General features: G+C 40.0%; 1 protein-coding gene and 1 long non-coding RNA gene across 13 annotated transcripts in view; one reads left to right on the forward strand and one right to left on the reverse strand.

Moving 5' to 3' along the window:
* The window catches only part of LOC131816542 (conserved oligomeric Golgi complex subunit 2-like), a 199,809-nt gene that overhangs the window by 20,202 nt on the left and 155,254 nt on the right, over nucleotides 1-24,353 (reverse strand). For 7 of the 12 annotated variants that reach the window (XR_009348098.1, XR_009348099.1, XM_059149371.1 and 4 more), the window contains exons 2-4: nucleotides 4,215-4,375; nucleotides 2,986-3,048; nucleotides 666-746 (exon numbers count right to left, since the gene is read on the reverse strand). Coding sequence is in view for 8 of the 12 variants with exons in the window: in XM_059149371.1 (XP_059005354.1) it covers nucleotides 666-746; nucleotides 2,986-3,048; nucleotides 4,215-4,271 (201 nt within the window). In the remaining 4 variants the exon portion in view is untranslated. Of the gene's footprint in view, nucleotides 1-665; nucleotides 747-2,985; nucleotides 3,049-4,214; nucleotides 4,376-5,446; nucleotides 5,595-24,353 lie in introns of all 12 variants that reach the window. The other 5 variants (XM_059149367.1, XM_059149365.1, XR_009348100.1 and 2 more) reach the window with 3 other exon arrangements.
* On the forward strand, nucleotides 4,040-4,241 carry LOC131816547 (uncharacterized). Its single transcript, XR_009348107.1, has 2 exons — nucleotides 4,040-4,162; nucleotides 4,193-4,241. It is a non-coding gene; the product is annotated as an uncharacterized LOC131816547 (long non-coding RNA).

The following is a 24,353-nucleotide window of genomic DNA, read 5'->3' on the forward strand; positions in this document are numbered from 1 at the left end:
CTGAGATTTTAACAAATATGCTAATAATACACATAGAAAACATTGTACAGAGCAGCAGGCGAGAGTCAGAAGCCCAGACTCCCAATGCCCGCTGTGCCCCTACATCGTTATGACCATGAATGACATCGGGGACACTTGAAACTGGAGATAGCACTAAGGGGCACACTCCCGGGGTGAGCCCTCAGATGTACAGAGCCGTTGCCTGTCTCACACACCTGAAACTAAGCCAACATCACATGCTAACTACTGCGAATCGAAAAAATTAAAGTTAACACCAGAACATAAAGAACACAGGATCAGAAAATAACAACAAACCTACGGCAGAATCCTGAGTTTGCTTTGGAAAGCCCACTTCTCCCCTCGTCTCTAATATAGGCCTATTTTCTTTACAGGGCCGCTGACAATTTATACAGTCGTTAACTGTCAGGCGCTGCACCGACAACAGTTATCACGGTTTCTTGTTCTGGAAAAAGTGGGTGATCTTGAGATTGTGTGGGTACCTCTGAAATTCTGTCTTATTATTTCAGGTAGATAACGTGACGTAATGCATAAAATGCACATGCGTGAGAGCTTTGAAAAAAAGCTGAATAGTGCTGACAAGTTCGCGGAGACAAGAGGAGAGGGCTTCAACTGGCATGCAGCATAAGAAATCTACTGGAGGGTACCTTTTTCTTCCTTATGTCCTGTTGTTTACACATTAGTTCATCTACTGCCCGAATTCCTTCACTGACTGATGACCTGAGACTCTTTAAAAGAATAATAAATAAAACGTATTACAGACATTGTTTTGTCACATTATCAAGTTCCTACATCTCATTCAATTCCACAGAACTTAATACCTGTGCACCAGTACTATGCAGATATTGACAAAAAAAAAAAAACATGATATACCAGACATAGTTACTGTTGAGGGGACTCATGATCTGGGGGCATAATGACACGAAGGCAGGGTCGCATGGCCAGAAGAAGAATGACACATATACAGTGAAAGTTATGGGGATGAGGGGGCTTAGAATGGAGAACAGATAATATGAAGCAAAGTACAGGAGAGTCTGGAAATGCGACGGGGCTGGAATCGGACTCTGAAAGCCATGTGTACACAGCTGCCTAGGTGGGGAGGGGATGGGGAGCAGATGTAAGTGCACACACACTCAGGGGCAGGGTCAGACAGGCACGCAGCCATGTGCACTGCAGGCTTCCTTCCGGAGAGAAGCAAAAATAGGAATGGAGGGCCAACTTCACTGAGATGAGGTCTTTAGATTCTGCATATTTTGGAGAACGAGAGAATGTCAAAGCACTGATGCATGATGATGAAATGTGGGTATGGAAATACCAGGAATCAAGAATGAAGAACAGAAGACCAGAAAAAGGCAGAGCACAGAGGTAGAGAAACATGTCCAGAAGCTAATGAATAAAGAGATAATTAGGAATTAGGGCCAAAACAAAGGTTAACAGAAACAACTAGAATGAAGTAGGCATTTCACAAAAATTCCACAGGAAGGTGAATTAATTCACTCCATCAACATTATGAAACACCTCCTGGACATCAGTATTGTGGAAGCCCACAGGGATACAATGAAGACAGATATAGTCGTATCCCTCAGAGGTCTGAGAATCTCACAGAACAGCTTCAGAGTTGGGACCAGAAAGGCAGGTCAGGCCTGTGGCTGAGCAGGACCAAAGTGGCCATAAAGACGAGGGGATACGGTGGAAAAGGGAGGGGATACGGAAAAGGGAGGGGATACGGTGATGGCAGGGGGTGAGGTGGGACGGGAGCCTGTGTGAGTAGAGCAAATCTGCCTCCAGGGAAGGGGTTTGAGAGAAGAGTGGGAGGCCAAAGGAAGGCTAGGCTTGGGAAACAACACCACTATGAGGCCCCGGGAGGAAGAGGCACACCAAGGAGACAGTGGGAGAGCCCCACAGCGGCTGGTGTGGAATCCAACAGCGGACCATGAAAATCCCTTCCATTCCAAAGAAAAGTACCTTTAACAAGATTTTGTAAAATTCAAATGAGACATAAACCATGGAAAGTATTGGCTACCTCAAGGCACAACTCAAGATTTTTACCTGTTTCACGAACTCTTTCCTGCCTGCCCCTCCCCTAGGCTTCTCAGCACTGATATTTCCATTACTCCACATTTTTCTTGGTTCTAACCATGTACTGTGTCTTCCCTTAAATTATGTTCTCCTTATATTCTCTCTAGGATGCAGGCACTGTCTTAGGGGAGGGACGCACGAGGCCACTCAAGCTAGAGGAGACACACAAGGAAGGATGGTGTCATTTATGACAAGTTTACGACAGGGCATAAGAACAGACAGAGGCCATAAGTCAGGGCACCAGACACAGACGGGGGGGGCGGGGGGGAGACAGGGCAGCACAGTTTTCTGTTAGAAGTGATGCCACAACTGCCCCTCCACTGTTCACCCAGGTGGAGTTCCTATTTCCAATGGCTTAGAGGTGGGGAGTCCCATTCCCACAACAGAGATTTTTCTGAGAGAACATGCAAATGTAACATTTATTAAGTATTACATTTTATTTATATTATCCTTCAGTTCCATTAGGGATTACACAGTTTTTGTAGATCAGCCCAGGAACCTAACCACATGTAGATTACGTGGGGTGGGGGGGATATTTACAAGATTACAAACTGTTAAAATACAAGTCATTCGTAAGTTAGAAACCACTTACATATGACCAAAGTGGCATTAATAAGGTGAATTTGGAAATATGCTTCCTCTCCCCTGACATTTTAAGGTTGACTACTCTGAGAATATGTCTTCTTCAAATCGAACATGTTTTTAGGTTTTTAGCATATGCAAAAACAAAATCATTTACAACTCTTCTGAAGGTGAATATTATAATCATGAACCATTAAAATACAACCACCAGTACCACCAAACTAACAGATGAAAAGAGTTCTTAGAGAAAAGCCGACGAGGACAACAGGCGTCACAGCAGACTGTTTTCATTAATTGGGGACTTACCAGAACTTCTCGTAACTGTCCCAAAGGCACAGAAAGTTCATTAAGGGCTTTGTCCATGCCAACCTAAAGGCAAAACCAGGTTGGCACAAACACATCACGATAAGGAGTAATAGTGACGTATCTATTTAACGATCAAAGCAGTACCAGATTTAAGTTATTTTTTTGGCACAACCGTATTTTGCTACATAACTAGCTAAACAACAGAAGTGTTATTTGGCCATTAATGTTGTTCATAGAATATGAAAAAAATCTGTTGAAATACATGGAACTATAAAAATAAGGGAAGTCATGAGAAATGAAAGTTTCCTTAAGAACAATTTGCCTTTAGATGACCTTTTAAATGAATGTGAAAAATGTTCACAGAAGGTGAACAATTCTCTGTCTGTAATTGATGATACTCAGCCAGCTGATGTGAAAGTCTGACGGGCTACGTCTCTCTTAAACATTATTATAAGCCTTGAGAAAAATAGAAATTAAACAGAAGTAAAATTTTCAAGGTTTTTAATCCTATTAGGATATTTATCTTAGTGGTATATTTCCCAAAAGCAAATGTGCATCATTAATTTTAATGATTCTTGAAATTCCCACGGAGCTGCAACTTTCTGTGCTTCTCTGGACAAACAGATTTAAAACAAAATGAAGCATCAACAAGGAGACTTTTCTGCCAAGTAACAAAATTCAACATTTCTAAATGGCTTTTACAAACAATTGATAAGCTCACTGCAAATCATTCTTATATTTTTATAAAACCAAACTTTTTAAATATCAATATTGGCCAATGTTCCCTCAACCTAGCTCTGGCTAACAGATATACCTGGGAGTAAATTAAACATTGTAAGAGTGGTGGACATTTGCTCCTACAAATTAGTCTAAATCAAGGAAGACTTCAGGGTAATCACTTAGCAACTAATAAAACAACCCCTTGGGTATTATTATCCTTTACTTTTCACTGTTGACTAATGAATTTGAAACATAATCAAACTAGAGCAACCTTAAATGAATAAAAACTAAAACAAACAAAAAAATGTATTACAAAAAGTTTAGTTCTTTTATTAATGAAATTGGTAATTTCTTCAAGTTTCTGGTGGGGTTGGTGGGGTAATCAACAGAAAGGTTTCTAAAAACTCTGCCCTTTTAATAAATATGAAGGAGAGAGAAAATGTGTGTGTGTGTGTGTGTGTGTGTGTGTGTGTGTGTGTGTGTGTAGGACTTGTGAATTTCAGGTTTACCAAGTTTGTGGAAAGGTTGACAAAATCTGCATAATCCTTGTTGATGAGCTCCACCATGGCTGTTTTAAAAGTTTATAGTAGAGTTCCAGATCTCCTCTTAGTTCCTCCAGCTGGACACGCTTCCTACAGTCAGACACAAAGTGATCGACATCGATATCTTCCTGAAAATCAAACCAGAAAGAAAAAATGATTGCACTGATACCACATTTTACATAGAAAAATAAGATCAGAGAAAGAATAAGAGGCCGTATTACTGCAGGGGAACACACACAGGGACATCATGGGGTCTGCTCACTTCCTAAGATTATGGGAAAGGGGGCCCCTCACCAAGACCATTCTCTCCAGTTGCCTAACTCTACAGGCATTTTATTTCTTTTAATTATACATTTCAAAGAGGCTCTTCTCAAAATAGAAACAGCTTTTTCTTCTTAATTTTAAAAGTAACAAATGTTCACTGTCAAACTTTCAACCAACCAAGAAATACTTATGTAAGAGAGAGAAAAAAAAATCACCCACTCTCTAATGCTCTGCAGTTAAGCACTGTTAATGTTTATTTTTCTTCACTATTTAACACAGCGATTCACATCCTTCCAGACTTTGTTTTGGTCTTTCCCTTTACTTTTTTTTTTTTAAGATTTTATTTATTTGAGAGAGAGAGATGGAGAGAAAAGTGGGAGGAGGGGCAGAGGGAGAAGCCGGCTCTCTGCTGAGCTGGGAGCCTGATGCCAGGGTTCATTCCAAGACCCTGAAATCAAGATCTCAACAGAAGGCAGACGCTTAACTGACTGAGACACCCAGGTGCCCTAGTCTTTCTCTTTAAAATATAAATTACTTTTGGGGTGCCTGGCTGGTTCAGTGGGTTAAGGCCTCTGTCGTTAGCTCAGGTCATGATCCCAGGGTTATGGGTTCAAGCCCCGCATTGGGCTTTCTGCTCATCAGGGAGCCTGCTTCCCTGTCTCTCTCTCAGCCTGCCTCTCTGCCTACTTGTGATCTCTGTCTAAAAAATAAATAATTTTTTAAAAAATAAAATATCAATTACTTTTTAAAGAAACTGACATATAATGGAAACATGTTAGTTTCAGGCGTACAACATAAAAATTCCAGATTTTTATCTGTTGTGAAATGATCACCCTAAGACTAGTTAACATCCATCATCAAACATACACATTTTTTTTCTTGTGCTAAGAACTCTTAAGCTTTAGCAACTTTAAATATATAATAATATACGGCACCTGGGTAGCTCAGTGAGTTAAGGCCTCTGCCTTCGGCTCAGGTCATGATTCCAGGGTCCTGGGATCAAGCCCCACATCAGGCTCTCTCCTCAGCAGGGAGCCTGTTTCCTCCTCTCTCTCTGCCTGCCTCTCTTCCTACTTGTGATCTCTGTCAAATAAATAAATAAAATCTTAAATATATATATATATATATATATATATATATATATATATATATATATTATACTATGCAGCCATCAAAAGAAATGAAATCTTGCCATGTGCAATGACATGGATGGAACTAGAGGGTATGCTGAGTGAAATAATCAGAGAAAGACAATTATCATACAATCTCCCTGATATGAGGAATTTGAGAGGCAAAGTGGGGGGTGTGGGGGGAGGGAAGGAAAAATGAAACAAGATTGGATTCGGAGGGGTGCATCTGGGTGGCTCAGTGGGTTAAAGCCTCTGCCTTGGGCTCAGGTCATGATCACAGGGTCCTGGAATTGAGCCCCACATCGGGCTCTCTGCTCAACAGGGATCTTGCTTCCTCCTCTCTCTCTGCCTGCCTCTCTGCCTACTTGTGATTTCTGTCTGTCCAATAAATAAATAAAATCTTAAAAAAAAAAAAGATTGGATTGGGAGGGAGACAAACTATAAGAGACTCTTAATCTCACAAAACAAACTGAGGGTTGCTGGGGGGAGGGGTGTAGGGAGAGGGTGGTGGGGTTGTGGACATTGGGGAAGGTATGTACTACGGTGAGTGCTGGGAAGTGTGTAAGCCTGACAATTCACAGACCTGTAACCCTGGGGCTAATAATACATATTTCTAATAAAAAATAATAAAATTAATATACAATAATACACAGTATTATTTACTACAGTCACTATGATGTACATTACATCCCCAAGGCTTATCTTATTAACTGGAAGTCTATACCACTGGACCCCTTCATCTATTTCCTCCACAACCTCGCCTCTGGCAACCACCAATCTGTTCTCTATGACTTCATTTTGTTTTGTTTTTTAGATTCCACATGTGAGGAAGATCATACAGTATTTCTCTTTCTCTGTCTGACTTATTTCACTCAGCACAATATCCTCAAGGTCCATCCATGTTGTTGCAAATGGCATGACTTCCTTCTTTTTATGGTTGAGTAATATTCCATCGTATACACACACATTTTCTTTATCCATTCACCCCGTTGGTGGACACTTTAGTTATTTCCAAGTCTTGGTTGTTGTAAATACTGTGATACTCACTACCGTGAGTGTGAGTCTTACTGGCCGCTAGAGCCAGGTGATCTAGAGGTATACCCTGGGTAGCAACTGCAAACCTCGGGGCATCATACGAGCATTCAAGCTCCTTTCCAGGAGATACCAGAATGCAGAAGCGAGACAGAGGGACAGCGCAAAGATGGTACCCATCAGCTCCATCTTTGGAGAATACCTTACTAGGCTCCCAGATCCAAGTTAAATTAGATGCCTGCCCCTCAGGGCTTTAAGATAAGCAAATGAGCCTCTTTCACAGAAATCTGAACCCATTTCAGTCCGCTGCTTCTGTGCTGAGTTCCAGGGTGGGTCAGTCTACTCGCGCGACTGCTTTAAGAACTGTTTCTCAGTTTGCTATAGCCTTGTGGGTCTCATGGGTGCAAGCTCTGATGGCTTTCAAAGCTGGATGTTTTGGTGTCTTGTCTCTTAGATGTACGTCTTGGAAGTTGGGGTGCCAGAAGTGGGGCTCAAACCCTTTGCTCCTCAGGGAGAAGCCTGGGGTTTTGAGTACCCTCCCAATCCCAGGTCGCTGTACCAGGGGTGGGGTTTATGGCAAGACTGATTCTTACTTCAACATAGGTTTTTTTCCTTACTCACCTAATGTGTAGGAGTCACTCAGCTAGTTGTAGGGTTTTTTCCACAGGAAATTTTTCCATATGGAGCTATAGATTCAGTGTGTATTTCATGGAAGAGATGAGTTCAAGATCCTCCTATGCCACCATCTTGAATGGAAACCCCAGACCTTCTCTATGTATGTGTGTACACACACATATGTGTACACACATTCACACACACACACACACACACACACACAAATATTCATGCTCTTCTAAACTATTTCCCAGCTAGGGGCACCTGGATGGCTCAGTGGGTTAAGCCTCTGCCTTTGGCTCAGGTCATATCTCAGGGTCCTGAGATCAAGCCTCACATCAGGCTCTCTGCTCAGCTGGGAGCCTACTTTCCCCCCTCTCTCTGCCTGTCTCTCTGCCTCCTTGTGACCTCTCTGTCAAATAAATAAATAAAATCCTAAAAAAGAATAAAAATATAAAAAATAAAAACCCATTCTATTAAAAAAAATTTCCCATCTAAAAATATAACTTGAATGTCTTTACATAAAACACATACATTTCTATTAATATTTTATGTGCATGCTGAGTGTCCCATTGAACAGATGTTCCAAATCTTTCATAACCTATTTCCAAGTATTGGTCTCACAGGATTAGCTATCCTGTGTTTCCCCTTTACATTTCTGTGATACCCGGGTAGGCTTATATGCTTAGAGGCAATAAATTACTATCTAATTCCCCTGTGACTCTGCTAATCCATGACCTGTTTAGTCAGCAAGAATCAAATGTGATGATTCCCAAACTAGTTAAGGACACCTACACTTACTTCATAATTATACAGCTTCATTAAACACTATGTAAACCAACAAAATATGACTGCAAAAAAAAATCACTGTTCTTTTGAAAACTAACACAGCTACTTTGGAAAGATTTGATACAAAGAAATCAATAAGAAAATTTTTGCTAAGTTAGGTATGGGTGAGATGACCAAGTACCAGGCAGGGAGGGAGTGATCACAGGATTCTCACTCAATTCAGTTAAAGAAACTGAAACTGAATGCAAAAAAAGACAACATAGAAATCTTTTTTAAAAAAGATTCTTTTTATTTATTTGAGACACAGACAGACAGTATGAGCAGGGAAAGGGGCAATGGGAGAAGGAGATTCCCTGCTGAACAGGGAGTCCAATGCGGGACTCCATCCCAGGACTCCGAGGTCATGACCTGAACCGAAGGTAGATGCCTAACCTATTGAGTGACCCAAGTGCTGTGATAACTCAGAAATCTAATCTGCAGGCCAGTTTCCAGAGAAAAGACCTGGCACTGTTTCAATGGAGAATAAATGTACATATATTTTTTCCAAATAAAATGCTAAAAACTGTATGAACCATTCCCTAAGAGTACTTGTTTAAACTGACTTTTTTAGTTAATCAACCAAAGACTGACCCTGCTAGTGTCAGAGAGAAGGACTTCATACCAAACCATAATTTCACAGTCATCTACAGAAAGCCACCTGCTTCTTACACTGGTGACCAAATTAGCCTGGACCTTTCTCTCCTGAGACCATCTCAGACCTTACATCATAGTTATGTAGTACATCACGGGAGGGGGTCTCGGTTCATAATCCTGGCCATCCTACTCACCAACTGTATACCTTTAGGTCGATCACTTTCCCTGCCTCAGTTATACATTGTTGAAGTTCTTGAACTTCATGATGGCATTCTAAATTGTATAACTGGGGTGCCTATGTGGCTCAGTTGGTTAAGCATCTGCCTTTGGCTCAGGTCATGATCCCACTCTCTTGGGTTTGAGTTCCACATCAGGCGCTCTGCTGAGCAAGGAGCCTGCTTCTCCCTCTGTCCCTTCCTCCTGCTCCCGCACTCTCTCACTCTCAAATAAAATCTTAAATAAATAAATAAATAAATAAATCATATAACTTAGCCTCAGTGAACAAATGCTATTAGGTAATATTAGTACTCAACTTACCATTTATGCATTTGTTCTCAGATAAACAAAAGTTGCATAACACCTGACTAAATAACTCGGAACATCTGTGAATACTGGGTTAGGCAGCGTTTGCTGTGAAAAGCAAACACAAACTCACAGTGCCATAATAGAGACCCATTTCACTTAACCAAGAATGGTTTTACTACTTTAGGAATGGTTTTACTTTATAGTGTAGATTTCCCAAGTATTCAAAAAGAAAGTATTTACAACCGATACATTTACGGTCAACTGATTTTTCACAAGGATGCCAAGACCATTTAATGGGGGGAAAAGCAGTCTTTTCGAGTGCCTACTACTGGGACAAGTGAATATCTACATGCAAAAGAATGGACTTGGAACAGCAACGTCACACATACACAAAAATATAACTCATAATGGATCAAAGATTTAAATGTAAGAGTAAAAATTGTAACACTCAGAGAAAACAGGTGAAAATCTGTATAACTTTGGATCGGGAAAAGCTTTCTTAGACATGATACACAAAGCAATAAGAAATATTAGATAAGCTGAACTTGATCAAAATAAAAACTTTCGTGTGTCAAAGGACACTACGGAGAACGTGAAAAGACAACCCACAGAATGGGAGAGAGTATCTGCAAATCATTTGTCTGACAAGGACCTAATAACCAGAATATGCAAATATACTCTTAGAACTCAACAACAAAAAGACAAATAATCTAATTTAAAAACAAGCCAAAGACTTTTCAATAGACATTTCTCCAAAGATGATACACAGACGGTCAAGAGCACATGTCAGGATGTTCGACATCCTTAGTCATTGGGGAAATGCGAATCAAAAGCACATGCAGATGCCACGTCACACCCACTAGGACAACTATGGTAAAATAAGAAAAAGAAAAAGAAAAAAAGAAGAAGAAAAGTGCTGGCAAGAAGGCGGAGAAGCTGGAACCCTCCTGTATTGTCGGTGAGAATGTAAAATAGTTTGGCTAAGGCAGCAAACAGCTCGCTAGCTCCTCAAGAAGTTACACACGTACAATTACCCAGCAGTTCTACATCTAGGGGTATGACACCGACAGAACTGACAACAGATGTTCCTGCCACAACCTGTACATGAATGTGCACAGCAGCGCTGCTCGTAACAGCCAAAAGAGTATATACCCAACGTCCATCAACTGATGAATGGATACATAAAATGTGGAAGAGCCTCTTACACAACCATAAAAAGGAATAAATTGTTACATGCTACAACACGAGTGAAGTCTGAAAACATTCTACTCTCAGGTTAAAGGAAGCCAGACACAAAAGGTCACGTGTTATACAATTCCACAGATATGAGATGTTCCAGAAAAGGCAAATCCATAAAAACAGAAAGTAGATTCATGATTGCCAGGGAATAAGGGGAGGGGAGAATTGGAACTAAGAGGTTTATTTTTCGGGTGATGGAAGCATTCTGGAATTAGACAGAAGTGACGTATGTACCATATACACAGTAAATATACTAAAAACCAGAGAAGAGTATACTTTAAAATGGCAACTATTATGCTTTGTGAATTATATTTTGATGAAAAATGAAACAACTTAAATATCAACAAGTTAAATGCTAGGATACATTAAAAAAAATCCAAAGTAACACTAATCACAGGAACAATGGAGTAGCTACATGAATTTCAGACAAAGCAGATTTCAGAGAAGGAAAATTATCAGGCATAAAGAGCAGCATTACATAATGATAAAGAAATCGACTGACCAAGAAGACACAATTATCCTTAACGTATGTGTGCCTGATCAACACAGGTGAGACACAACCTAACAGAACTGCAGGGAGAAATATACAATTCCATTATCACAGCTGGTGACTTCAACACTTCTCCATCATTAATGGGCCGATCCAGCAGCAGGGCAACAAGGATCTGACAAATGTGGACATTCAGTCCAGACATGGCACAATTAACACCACCATCAATTACCGTACAACAGATGTACACAGACAATTTCGCCCAGTAATAGTGCAACACACATTCTTCTTAAGCTCACATGGAACACTCATCAAGACAGAATAATTCTGGGCCACAAAACACAACAAATTTTTAAAAATAAAAATTATACCAAGTATGTTCTCAGACCGCAATGGAATTAAAAATCAGTAACAGAAGATAGCTGAAGAAGTCCAAAATACATGGAGATTAAATGACACACTTCTAAATGACAGGAGACCAGTCTCAACAAAATACAATGTAGCAAAATGTGTGGAATGCTGCTTAAAGGGAAAATACAGTACTGAATGCAAATATTAGAAAAAAAAAGATTAAAGTCAATAATCTTAGCTTCCATTTTAGGCAACAACAACAAAATCAAATCTAAAGTAAGGAGGGGCTCCTGGGTGGTTCAGTTGGTTAATCATCTGCCTTTGGCTCAGGACATGGTCCTAGGGTCCTGGGACAGCGCCCTGCATCAGAGCTTCCTGCTCAGGGAGGCTGCTTCTCTGACTCCCATTTCTCCTGCCTGTATTCCCTCTCTCACTGACTCTCTCTGTGTCAAATAAAATCATTAAAAAAAAAACCTAAAGGAAGTAGAAAAAAATAAAAAGTGGAGCAGAAATCAATGTAATTAAAACCAGGAATTTTTTTTTTAATCAATAAATCCCAAGTCTGTTTCTTTGAAAACATCAATAAAACATATACACCCTTAGCCAGGCAAACAAAGAAAAAAAGGTAGAAGACATAAATTACTAATTTCAGATGAAAGAAGGGAGGGCTACTGCTAACAATCCCAATCACTGTAAATTCAACCAAACATTTATGGAATACTACACAATTCTCTAAAATCTCTTCCAGAAAGTAAAACTAGAAGGAATACTTCCTAAATCATTCTAGGAGATCATTATTACCCTGACACCAAAACCAATACTACAAGAAAAGAAACTACAAACTAGTATCTCTCATGAACACAGACACAAAAATCTTCAACAAAAATTAGCAAATAAAAGCAAACACTATATTAAAAAATTATAACACCAGGTTCATGTAGGATTTATTCCAGGTATGCAACATTAGAAAATGTTCAACATTAGAAGATCAATGTGATCCATCATATCAACAGAAAAAAAATCACATGATCATATCAATGAAGGGAGAAAAAAAAAAACATTTAACAAAATCCACACCTCTTCATTATTAACCCTGAGGAAACTAGGAATAGGAGGACTTCCTCAACTAGATAAAGAATATCTCCAAAAATCCACAGCTAACATGATATTAATACTGAGAAAATAGAAGACAGGGAATCAAGGCAAGGATGTCCCTCCTACTACTACTATTCAATACTATACTGGAGGGCCAAACTAATGAAATAAGGTAAGAAAAGGAAACAAAAGGTATACAACCTGGGAAAGAATAAAACTTTGTTCACAGATGACATGACTGTCTACAGAAAATACAAAGACTTCATACCCCACACCCACACCCTCCTGAAACTAGTCAAGTGATTATAGCAAGTCTACACAATACACAGTTAAAATACAGAAGTCAATTGCTTTCCAATGATGTATCAGACAAAGGGCCAGTATTCAAAATTTATAAAGAATTTATCAAACTCAACATCCAAAAAACAAAAAAATCCAGTCAAGAAATGGACAGAAGACATGAACAGACCAAAGAAGACATCCAAATGGCCAACAGACACATGAAAAAGGGCTCCACATCACTCAGCATCAGGGAAATACAAATCAAAACCACAATGAGACACCACCTTACATCAGTCAAAATGGCTAAAATTAACAAGTCATGAAACAACAGATGTTGGTGAGGATGTGGAGAAAGGGGAATCCTCCTACACTGTTGGTGGGAATGCAACTCTGGAAAACAGTATGGAGGCTCCTCAAAAAGTTAAAAATGTAACAACCCAACAACTTAGCAATTGCCCTATTAGATGTTTATCCAAAGTACACAAAGTGATTTAAAGGGGCAAAAGCACCCTGATGTTTATAGTCAAACTATTGAAAGAGCCCAGATGTCCATCAACAGATGAATGGATAAAGAAGATGTGGTATACACACACACACACACACACACACACACACACACACACATTACTCAGCCATCAAAAAGAACAAAATCTTGCCATTTGCAAGGACATGGATGGAACTAGAGGAAGACAAATACCATATAGGTTCAGTCACATGTGGAACTTAAGAAACAACAGAGGAATATAGGAGAAGGGAAGGAAAAATAGAAACAGACAGGGAGGCAAATCACAAGAGACTTAACTACAGGAAACAAACTGAGGGTTACTGGAGAGGGGAAAGTTGGGGTAACTGGGTGAGGGGTATTAAGGAGGGCACTTGTTGGGATGAGCTCTGGGTGTTGTATGCAACCAATGAATCACAAAATTCTAACCATGAAACTAAAAGTACACTATATGTTAACGAGATTGAATTTTAATTAAAAAATTTAAAAAGTCAATTGCTTTCGTATATACCAGCAATGTACAAGTGGAATTTGAAGTTAAAAACACAAGACCATTTACATTAGCATACCAAAAAAAATTAATACTTAGGTGCAAATCTAACAAAATATGCACAAGATCTATATGAGAAAAAGTATAAAATTCTGATGAAAGATAACAAGCAAGGTAAGATGTGAAGTGGAAAGAAAGTCCATAATCTTGGGTAAGAACACTCAATACTGTTAAGAGGTCAGTTCTGCCCAAACTGATCGACAGACTCAATGCAATCCCAATCAAAATGCCAGGAAGTTATTCTGTGGATACCAACATGTTGACTCTAAAATTTGGATGGAAAACTGGAAAACCAAGAGTCCCAGAGTAGTCAACAAAATATTAAAGAGCGGGGAAAAAAAGGAAATTGAGGATTGCCACCACCCAATCTCAAGACTTACTATTAAAGCTATAGTGATTAAGACAGAAGGTGCCTGGCAAAAGAGACAGGTGCTTGGAACAGAGTGGAGAGCCCAGAAAAACATCCACACACATAGGCAAAGGCAACTCAATGGCAAGGACAGTCTTCAACAAATGGAACCAAACAATGGGACATTGATAAGACAAAACAAACAAATGAAAAGAATAAAAACAAACTTTTCACACCTTTCACAAAACCTAAACGTAAAATGCAAAACTTCTTAAAGATGACATAAGAAAAAATGTAGGGATCCTTGGATTTGGCAATGACTTTTCAGATATAAAATCAAAAGTATGATCTACGAAAGAAAAAAATTGATGAGAGGGACTTTGTTAAAATTAAACTTCTCTGTAAAAGACACTGTTAAGAGCATGAAAAGACGGGACGCCTGGGTGGCTCAGTTGGTTAAGCAGCTGCCTTCGGCTCAGGTCATGATACCAGCGTCCTGGGATCGAGTCCCACTTCGGGATCCTTGCTCCGCAGGGAGCCAGCTTCACCTGTTGACTCTGCCTTCCACTGTCTGCCTGTGCTCACTCTCGCTCGCTCTCTCTCTGACAAATAAATAAATAAAATCTTAAAAAAAAAAAGGGAGAGAGAGAGAGAATGAAAAGACCAGTCACAGAGTAGAGAAACTATTTGCAAAACACATCCATGGTAAAGGACTTAAAATAAGAAATATAATATAAAGATGTCTTAGTAGCAACAAGAAATCAAACCTAATTTAAAAATGTGAAAAGAGCGGTGGCTAGGAAACCCAGTCAGTTAAGCATCTGCCTTTAGCTCACGTCCTGGGAATGAACCCCACACTGGGCCCCCGGCAGAGAGAAGCCTGCTTTTTTCCCTCTCCCGCTGCCTGCTGCTACCTCTCCGTGTGCTTGTGCTGTTAATAAATAAATAGAATCTTTAAAAAAGAAAAAAAAAGTATCTGAAAAGATGCTCAACTTTGTATGTCATTAAGAAATTGCAAATTTAAACAAGGTACTATTACATATCATGTAGAATATAAAAAATCCAAAGCACTAGTAATACCAAATGCTAGCAAGGATGTGGGACAACCGAACTCTCATTCACTGTTTGGTCAGAATGCAAAATGGGAGGCACTGTGTGAGACAGCTTGGCAGTTTCTCACAGAACTAAACACATTCTCACTATAAGATCAGTAATTGTGCTCCTTTGTATTTACCCAAAAGAGCTTAAAACTAGTGTCCACACAAAAACCTGCACACGGATGTTTACAGCAGCTTTATTCTCTGAAGTGCCAAAACTTGGAAGCAATCCAATCTCCTTCAGTATGTGAACAGGTACACTGTGCCACACCCACACAACGGATTATTCGACAATTAAAAGATGAATTATTAAGCCACAAGACTTCGAAGAACCTTAAATGCATATTGCTAAGTGAAAGACCAGTCTCAAAGGCTAAATGCTATATGATTCCAACTCTATGGCATTCTGGAAAATGTAAAAATTAACCAACATTTTTATTTTCATTTATTTTTTAGGTCATCTCTATACCCAATGTGGTGGCTAGAACTCACAACCCCGAGATCAAGAGTCAGATGCCCTAGCAACTAAGCCAGCCAGGTGCCTCTGAAAAGGTAAAACTCTAGACAGTCAAAAGATCCCGGGCTGAGGGGTGAGCGAGGAGGGTGCAGAGAGAGGAGAAGAAACAAATAGATGAGGTACAGGGGTTTTCAAGGCAATTAAACTAGGCTGTAAGGTACCAACAGTAGGTAAGTAACATTATACATTTGTCAAAACCCACAGAACTATAGAAAGAGGAGTGAACCCTAATGTAAACCATGGATTTTAATTAATACTGTATCAATGCTGGTTCATCAGTTGTAACACATGTACCACAACAATGTAATACATTAATAATAGGAGATAGTGAAGTTAGAAGAAAAATATCTTCTCTTTGTACTCAGGGGTATTTCCTATCTGAACCCAGTTCAAGTACAAATCCCCCAAAAGGCCAGAAGTTGGGAGATCACAAGAGGTGTTGGAACACAGGAAAATAAATGAGCAAACCAGACAAGCTGCAGGTGAAAGACCCTAGAGGACCCGCACCCAAGGACGCACTCACAGACCACTGGATGCAATAAGCAAGAGGATTTTATTCGGGCATGCTCGGACTCCCAGGGACACTTGACCATGAAATCCGCGAGGGATGGGTCAGTGTCTGAGAGCCCCGATCTGTTTCGGGAGTCCCTTAATATAGAATTTTACAGTCCATTACATCAGAGCCCTCACTTTTCTAGCCAGTAATTTCAAAGCATTACAGTAAGGCCTACACATAGGTAGCCAATCCTTTAAAACCAACCATACATTCTGGCCAGTCACCGTTCAGGTAGTGTACAGTAGAGGGTACGTGTTGAATTGCACGTTTCTAACCTTTATCTGTATATGTGCTGAACCGCACGTCTCCAGCTAGCGTACATGCTGAACCGTACGTCTCCGGCCTTGGTACGGGAGGCAACCCTTATCAATTTTACTTAGTAGTAGGGGAAATTCTTAACAGGGGAAGGGTATAACTTTATTTGATTACACAGCGAACGAGGGTTTAAGCAATTTTTCATTTCTTAGCAAATCATTAGAAGCATTATTATACAGAAGCCAGAAACAGCTGGGTTAAACACAGATTTTTGCTATTTGTTATCCTGTTATGCTGCTTGCTGACTCCCTTATCTATGGTCAGCTGGCCACAGTTTCTTAGTTAGCATAAGCTGGTTATAAAAAGAATGTTAAAACTTATAGGCTATACTATAGTTCTGACCTGGGGTCCTTCATTCCCCCCTTTTTCTTTATCATGGATATAATCTTATATCCATCTGTTTTGTTCTTCAACTGAGTCCTTTTGGGACTCTACTTGTTTAAGTAGTTTGTATTGCTGAGTCAAGACCATAGTCTGAACAACAGACAGGCGATCTTTAATGAATTGTACTAACCTGTTTAAGACACAAGGACCAAAAGTTAGAATTAATAACAAAATGATGAGAGGGCCCATTATAGATGACAACAAAGTAGTAAGCCAAGGCGATCTGTTGAATCAGTTTTCGAACTATCTCTGCTGGGACTGAAAATCCCTTTTTCTTTGAGCAAGTCTTTCTCTGAGTTTATCCATAGTTTCTCTGACTACTCCAGTTTGATCTGCATAAAAGCAACATTCTTCTTTTAAGGCAGTCAGGGATGCCTGTGGAATGTCACACATATTATCAAGGGGAGTGGGTGGAGAGGGGGTGCAAGGCATCAGCCCCTTCTCCATCTTTAGCCAGCCTCCTACTCCCTCATCATTTCCCCCTGAACAACCTTGACCCTTAAATATTTAAGGTGGTTGAAGGTGGAAGGTCTCATCTTCTGTAACTTCTTCCTGCTGAATAGGGGCATAGAGCTGTCCCTACCTACTGGGGTCAACATTGATCAGTGGAGGAATGTATAGGGGAGTTACGAAAGGCAGAGGCAGCCAAATCCAGCGCTGACAGTGAAGAGGCATCCTCTCGCGCGACAAGGATCGTCTGTCGTGGTGAAGTCATTGCAGCAATGGAATCTCGGCACCAAGTAGAGAAACACTGAACAAAGCAACATATTAAGGTTAATAAGGCGATAAGAATGAAAAGCCCGAGAAGGAGATTTGGCCATAGTCCTCCTTCAAACCAGGAACTTAACCATTCACTGAGAGAGAGAAGGATCTTGTAGGGCCTTAATTTGGGTATTCATATATTTTATTAGTCCTGTGACATTTTTGTGATAGTCTGGGATGTACACACAACATTTTGTCTTGATAATTGCATATGTGCCATCCTGGGCTGCTGTCAGAACATCTAAGGCCATCCTATTTTGTAGGACTGTCTATAGAGCAAAAATGTTCAGAGGTTATTGATTATAGAATAAGCAATATCAACAACCTCTGAACACCTCTGCTCCACAGAGAAAGAAGTACAGTGTTCAGGTTCAGGCATACAGGTAACTAGGTTTAAAGTTTGACAAGTTTTAAGTATTATTTCTGGCATATCTGTTAGTGTAGCCCAGTATTTAGTAAGTGGCCTCCATCATCCATTGGTGGTCTTTGGCTTCTAAGACAAATCTGGACCTGATGTGACATCATTACAGTCAGGGACTGTCCCATAGTGAGCTTTGAGGCTCCTTTTATGAGGGCTGCTGTTCTAGGTTTCGCTAAAGCATCTATTTGCAATTGCACCTCAACAGAGGTGGCCTCTAGGATAAATATGACTAAGGGATGAAACCAATAAGACGACCTTTGAGTGGTCCAGCCTTAACAATATCCTGATTACAGAGGATCATTGTCAAGTGGGATAAAACTTGTCAAGAGATAAGGGGAGTCCCCCATGCATCATACAATCCACTCATAAACAAAGTGGGGTCATCCATTGTCTCCACAAGTCCATAGTTAATCCTATGGAGTGCGGTATGCTGGCTTTTAGGCAATTTCATTATTCCAGTTGTTTCATCATGTGCCGTGGGGTCTGCTAATATCCCCACAAAACAGTAAGATCAACGAAAGAAGCTATTGTACAACTTCTCTGAAGTTTATCTCAAATTGTTTAGCTTAGGTAAACATTTAAAGACAATCAAATCTAGAATTTAACATCCATTAAGGTGTGTTACTAAAGCATAATTTTTCTCTCTAAAATAACCCTCATTTACAGAGATAGCCAAATCAGGACTAATTCACTTGTGAAACAAGTCCAGTTTTGACAAACTTGGCCCATTATTTACATAAGCTCAGCAAGAACAGTTGAGTGTGATCAATAGATCTTTTAGCATCTGCTTTGCTGGAACTTTTTATAAGGAATCTCTAGGTTGAACTTTTAGTAGCCTCTCCGGGCCAGAAGCCAAGCCCTATACTTGCCATCAGGCATGCCTGCAATACCTGTTGATTTGGGTGAATGCCTCTTCTGAGTCTCCGCACCTACCAAAGAGTGACATTCTTTACTCACCTGGTGAGGCTGCTGGGAACTCTGAAAGCAAGGTAGCAGGCCAACAGTCCCAAGGGGCTTTATGGCTCCAGGTTTCATAAAGTCAACCTTAGTTCCTTTAAACTGTCTGGTCATATCTGAGTCTTTTCAAATATGACATCCCAGTCAAAGCCTTGGTAAAATAACCAGTTCTCAATGGTGTCCTGTTAAAGGAGAACAGATTCTTATTGAACTTATGCAAATGACTGATTGCCATGGAAGAATGAATACTTACTGAGACCTTTTGGTTTCAGAGGGTTCAGATAGAGAGAAATTTGAATGCCTTGAGCACTTTTACATTTCTGTAAGTTACAGATAACTTAAGAAAAAGTATCCCTAGTCTGGAAGAGCAAACATTAGAGAACTAGCAATGTCTAAAACAAGACAAAACATTAAGAGACACAACACTATAATCTTTTAGTTCATTTAGTTCCATATTACTAAATCTGGTGAATGTGGCTTTAGTCAGTTTTGGAAATTCTTACCCATTTCAGTTTTAGGATTTTCAAGTATATCAAATATCTGTATTTGTCCTGAAAGTCCTTTATAGGAATCTCCTTGAAGATAAAACTCATTTTACAAGAGAATTAAAACAATTATAAATAACAAAAACTCAGAATGGATATGGTTAGAGCTAAAGAGATATGGGAGTTTACAATTTAGCTGCAAGAAAATCAGGTTACAATTTCTGTGACACATAACATTCTCATAATTACAATATCAAGCGATGATCTCTCAAAACATTAAAACTTTAGGAAATGCATAGAATCTCTAGAATAGTTATAGCATTTTCCCAAATGTAACCCAAGATTTATCATTGGTTTAAATCTTGTCAACAATTGCTAAAACCTTAGAAAGTTTAAAAATACATGCCTAAATATAATTAGGGATGTTAAACACCTGATAAAACAAAATATAGGAACTGAATTTTCCAGGCAGGCAAAGAGAAAACCATTTACACTTTTTAACAGATCAATTAGCTAAGAAAACTTTGCCCCTTTTAAACAGAAAGAAAACCAGTTTTTTATACCAGTGTCTTTCCCTTTTTTTATTTTATTTCTAAGTGTGCAGTCTTAAGATAGGAGTTTTCTGGGTTTCCCTCCCATCATGAATGATGTCGCAGACAAAGGAGGGGTATCTTTCCCCTGCTGTTTTGTTCCCATCCCTCATGGGAATTTAGGATCGTCTTAGCTAAGGCCTGTCCGTATAAACCCCGGACCAGGCTATTCCGTGGAGTAGATGACCGTTATGCCGTATGACGCCCCACAAGACTCAAGGTGCAGCCCACTCAGACTCCGTAGCTGAAGTGGTGGAGCCATACAGACACATTCACACAGTCAGGCACTCTTCAGATTCAAACAGGTTGGATATCCTCCCCTTCTGGGCATCTCCGGCTAATGGGAGGTGATCAGTCTCCCCTTTCACTCTTTACAGATTAGAGTGAGTTTCTATGGTTACAGGCAATGGAGGATGGTAACAGGGTGTTTTCGCAGTCCCTCAAGGTTGGGCTGTTTCCTTAATCTCTCAAGGCCAAATGGCCCTTATACTTGGAAGTATAATCTATGTGGAGGCAGGTCAGGAGAGTGCTAAATTACCTTGGAGGCTGTTTTTCTTTCTTTTTTAGTCTGTCCTGACCATATCTAAAATTTCTTTTGTGAAGATTTCCGTTCACAAACCTTTTATAATTTTCCTTTGCATTCAGGTTTTGTCCCAAGCCATTTCCTTCCAAACAACCATCTCATTTAGGACAAAATTACCTTCCCTTACCTTTAACAAAATGTATTCCCATTCCTTAAATCTTTCTTGCATATCTCCTACTTTCCTACATATAGAGTTTCCTTTTATTTCCATCAGTCTTAGTTACACTAAGCAGAACTTTGTATTCTTAGAAACACCTTTAGTTATTAACCAATTGTGAACTGTTACAACAGAATTCTTCAGATGGCAATTTATGAATCAGTTAAGTGGCAAACAAGTTTACCAGCAGATTTAAATACTTTTAGTTTCTTTGCAGTAAGAATTCAAAAGCACAAACCTACATCCAGTAATTAACGACTTAGCTTTTTATCCTGTTTGGTTAAGACCTAGATGTCCACAATTTAATTCCATTTGTTATCCAAGCAAAACTTTAAAACTTTCAGATTACCAAAGACTTTGAAAGCTACTTCAGCAATTACCCATTAGAACTTTGAGACAGACAATTAACCATCAGTTTAGTTATTTCTTTGCTAACAAATTTTAATAACACAAGCTTATTTGACCTTCAGTAACTTCAAAGTTTCACATTTACTGCTGATAACTTAAAAGACAGGTCTTATCTTAATTAAACCAACAAACTTAACTTAGTTTCAACATTGATTTACTTTTCACCTGGACCCACTCCACTTTGAATGTTTACCTGAGACATGCGTGGGAAGATCTGGAGTGGGGAGGTGTTAGGTCCAGGGGGTGTTGTTCTTGCTCCTTGACAGTGAAGAGAGAAGGAGCTGTGGTGCATGATCTAGAGGCCAGTCATGCAGGCTGCATACACGTTGGTACAGAAATAGGAGAAGAGGGAAACAGAAGAAACAAAGTGCTGCCAGGAGACAGAGAAAGGATTCCCAGTTTTGGAGCTCCTAAGCCCCAACAGAGGAGCAGATGCCATGCTTTCCCATCAGCCAGGGGGGAGGGGTTAGGCAGTCCAAGTCAGGCCAGAGAACAAAGGGAAACTTCCCCGAAACAAAGAGAGTTTCGGCAGCTGCTTGGGAATATTCCTTATAGTCTCTGTCTCGAGTTAGACCAACCCCAGTTGGCTCCAGTTATAGCCATTAACATGGGAAGTGAGTGAGGGAGAAGTTCCCACATCTTTCAGGAGAAACAGAAATAAGGTTAGAGTCCCGTTTGCTAGGAATGGCCCAGCGACCTGGGTTTACTAGAAGAAGGCTTAAACGTATTGTCCCATTTTAGATTCTGAATAAAGCAAGAAACAAATAGCCACAACACTGAACAAGACAAACAGACCGGTCACAAGATGTGCCTTGCGGCTTTGGCGCCAAACCGAAACCGATTCCGACGGTCGGGGGAAAGCAGAAGTTGTTCCCTCGGCCAAAAATTGAACGTATCCCTCGGATACGCTTGAAGCACCAAAAAATCGGGCTCCCCGAATCCCTGGGACGTCTCCCAGGGTGGCAGGGGAGAAGTCTGAGTCCGTCAACTCCTTTTCAAGCTGCCCCGAACCGAACACCGGTCTATTACGCGTAATAGCACAATTCCGATACCGAACACTGAACGAGACACAAACAAGAAGCAGGCAGACAAGGCAGCAGACAAGACAACAGACAGAGACAATGGCCGGCCAGCTTACCTCCCGGTGGGACCGGTGGTCATTGGGCTGGGGTCCACGGTGGATCTCGGTGGAACCTCCAAATGAAAGACCCTAGAGGACCCGCACCCAAGGACGCACTCACAGACCACTGGATGCAATAAGCAAGAGGATTTTATTCGGGCATGCTCGGACTCCCAGGGACACTTGACCATGAAATCCGCGAGGGATGGGTCAGTGTCTGAGAGCCCCGATCTGTTTCGGGAGTCCCTTAATATAGAATTTTACAGTCCATTACATCAGAGCCCTCACTTTTCTAGCCAGTGATTTCAAAGCATTACAGTAAGGCCTACACATAGGTAGCCAATCCTTTAAAACCAACCATACATTCTGGCCAGTCACCGTTCAGGTAGTGTACAGTAGAGGGTACGTGTTGAATTGCACGTTTCTAACCTTTATCTGTATATGTGCTGAACCGCACGTCTCCAGCTAGCGTACGTGCTGAACCGTACGTCTCCGGCCTTGGTACGGGAGGCAACCCTTATCAATTTTACTTAGTAGTAGGGGAAATTCTTAACAGGGGAAGGGTATAACTTTATTTGATTACACAGCAAACGAGGGTTTAAGCAATTTTTCATTTCTTAGCAAATCATTAGAAGCATTATTATACAGAAGCCAGAAACAGCTGGGTTAAACACAGATTTTTGCTATTTGTTATCCTGTTATGCTGCTTGCTGACTCCCTTATCTATGGTCAGCTGGCCACAGTTTCTTAGTTAGCATAAGCTGGTTATAAAAAGAATGTTAAAACTTATAGGCTATACTATAGTTCTGACCTGGGGTCCTTCACAGGTAATTAAGAACCATTAACCATGAGAGAAGCAGTGACATCACTCAAAATTAAAACCAAGGAGAGTTTAAAAGTTTGGCTACTTTACTAACTAGCTGCAATCAGGGATGGCAAACAAAGACTAATTCAAAGTAACCTGGGAATTAATCATTTAAAACTTACCAATAATCTGAAATTAGTAGCTTTAATGCTATGAAAATTACATGGAATTTGGAAAGATTGAAGTTCTCTAAGCTGCCAAGAAGTAAAACACTCCTTCCCAGATACATGGACTTATAAAATCACTATATACTATCTCCACGAGAAGCAGAATCCCCCAGAACCATCACTCTGTAATGATGAGAAGTACTAAGAGGGCATATGAAATTTATGAGCTCTGCCCTGAAACATGTCCCATTTCATTGAGACAAAAAACCAAAATAGTTAAGCACTAATCTGCACACTACATAGGGGTTAAAAGACATAGAAAGATTGTGTGAGCTCACATATGTGTGTGTTTCCAACCATTCTTGAAAACAATGGACAACAGAGATGAATAAATGTCCCTGTATATCCCATAAATATTCCTCAAATATTTATCATGCAACTCCAGCTCTGCTCTAAGACCTGGGGACATAATCATGAAAAGAAAAGACAAGGTCTCTGCTATTAAGAAGCAGATATCCTAATGCAGAAATGAGAAAATAAATATGTAAACAAACATTATATTAATGAACAGTGATCAAATAGTGATTAATGAATAGTGATCACAGCTAAAAAGAAAACTGGACACAGTAAAGGTCTGAGTGAAAAATGGGATGTATTTTAACTTGGATGAACCAGGAAATATAGAACAATGAGTTGAATCCAAATGACACAAAGGAGCTAGCCACAGGAAGTGTGGGAAGAGTGTTCCCGCCCAAGGTATCAGCATGTATACAAAAATGTCCTTGGAGCTCTTCCCTCCAGCCCCTGCTCTCAAATCTCTGACCCAGCTAGGTGGGGACATAATCTAGGACTTGTGTCTCCCAAAACTCATTCTAAATCTTTGTTCAGTGACTAAATTATTCAAGCTTGAGAAATTAAAAACATATGCTAACAATA

This window comes from Mustela lutreola, chromosome 15 (genome assembly GCF_030435805.1).
Source record: "Mustela lutreola isolate mMusLut2 chromosome 15, mMusLut2.pri, whole genome shotgun sequence".
NCBI classification, from domain to species: Eukaryota; Metazoa; Chordata; class Mammalia; order Carnivora; family Mustelidae; genus Mustela; species Mustela lutreola.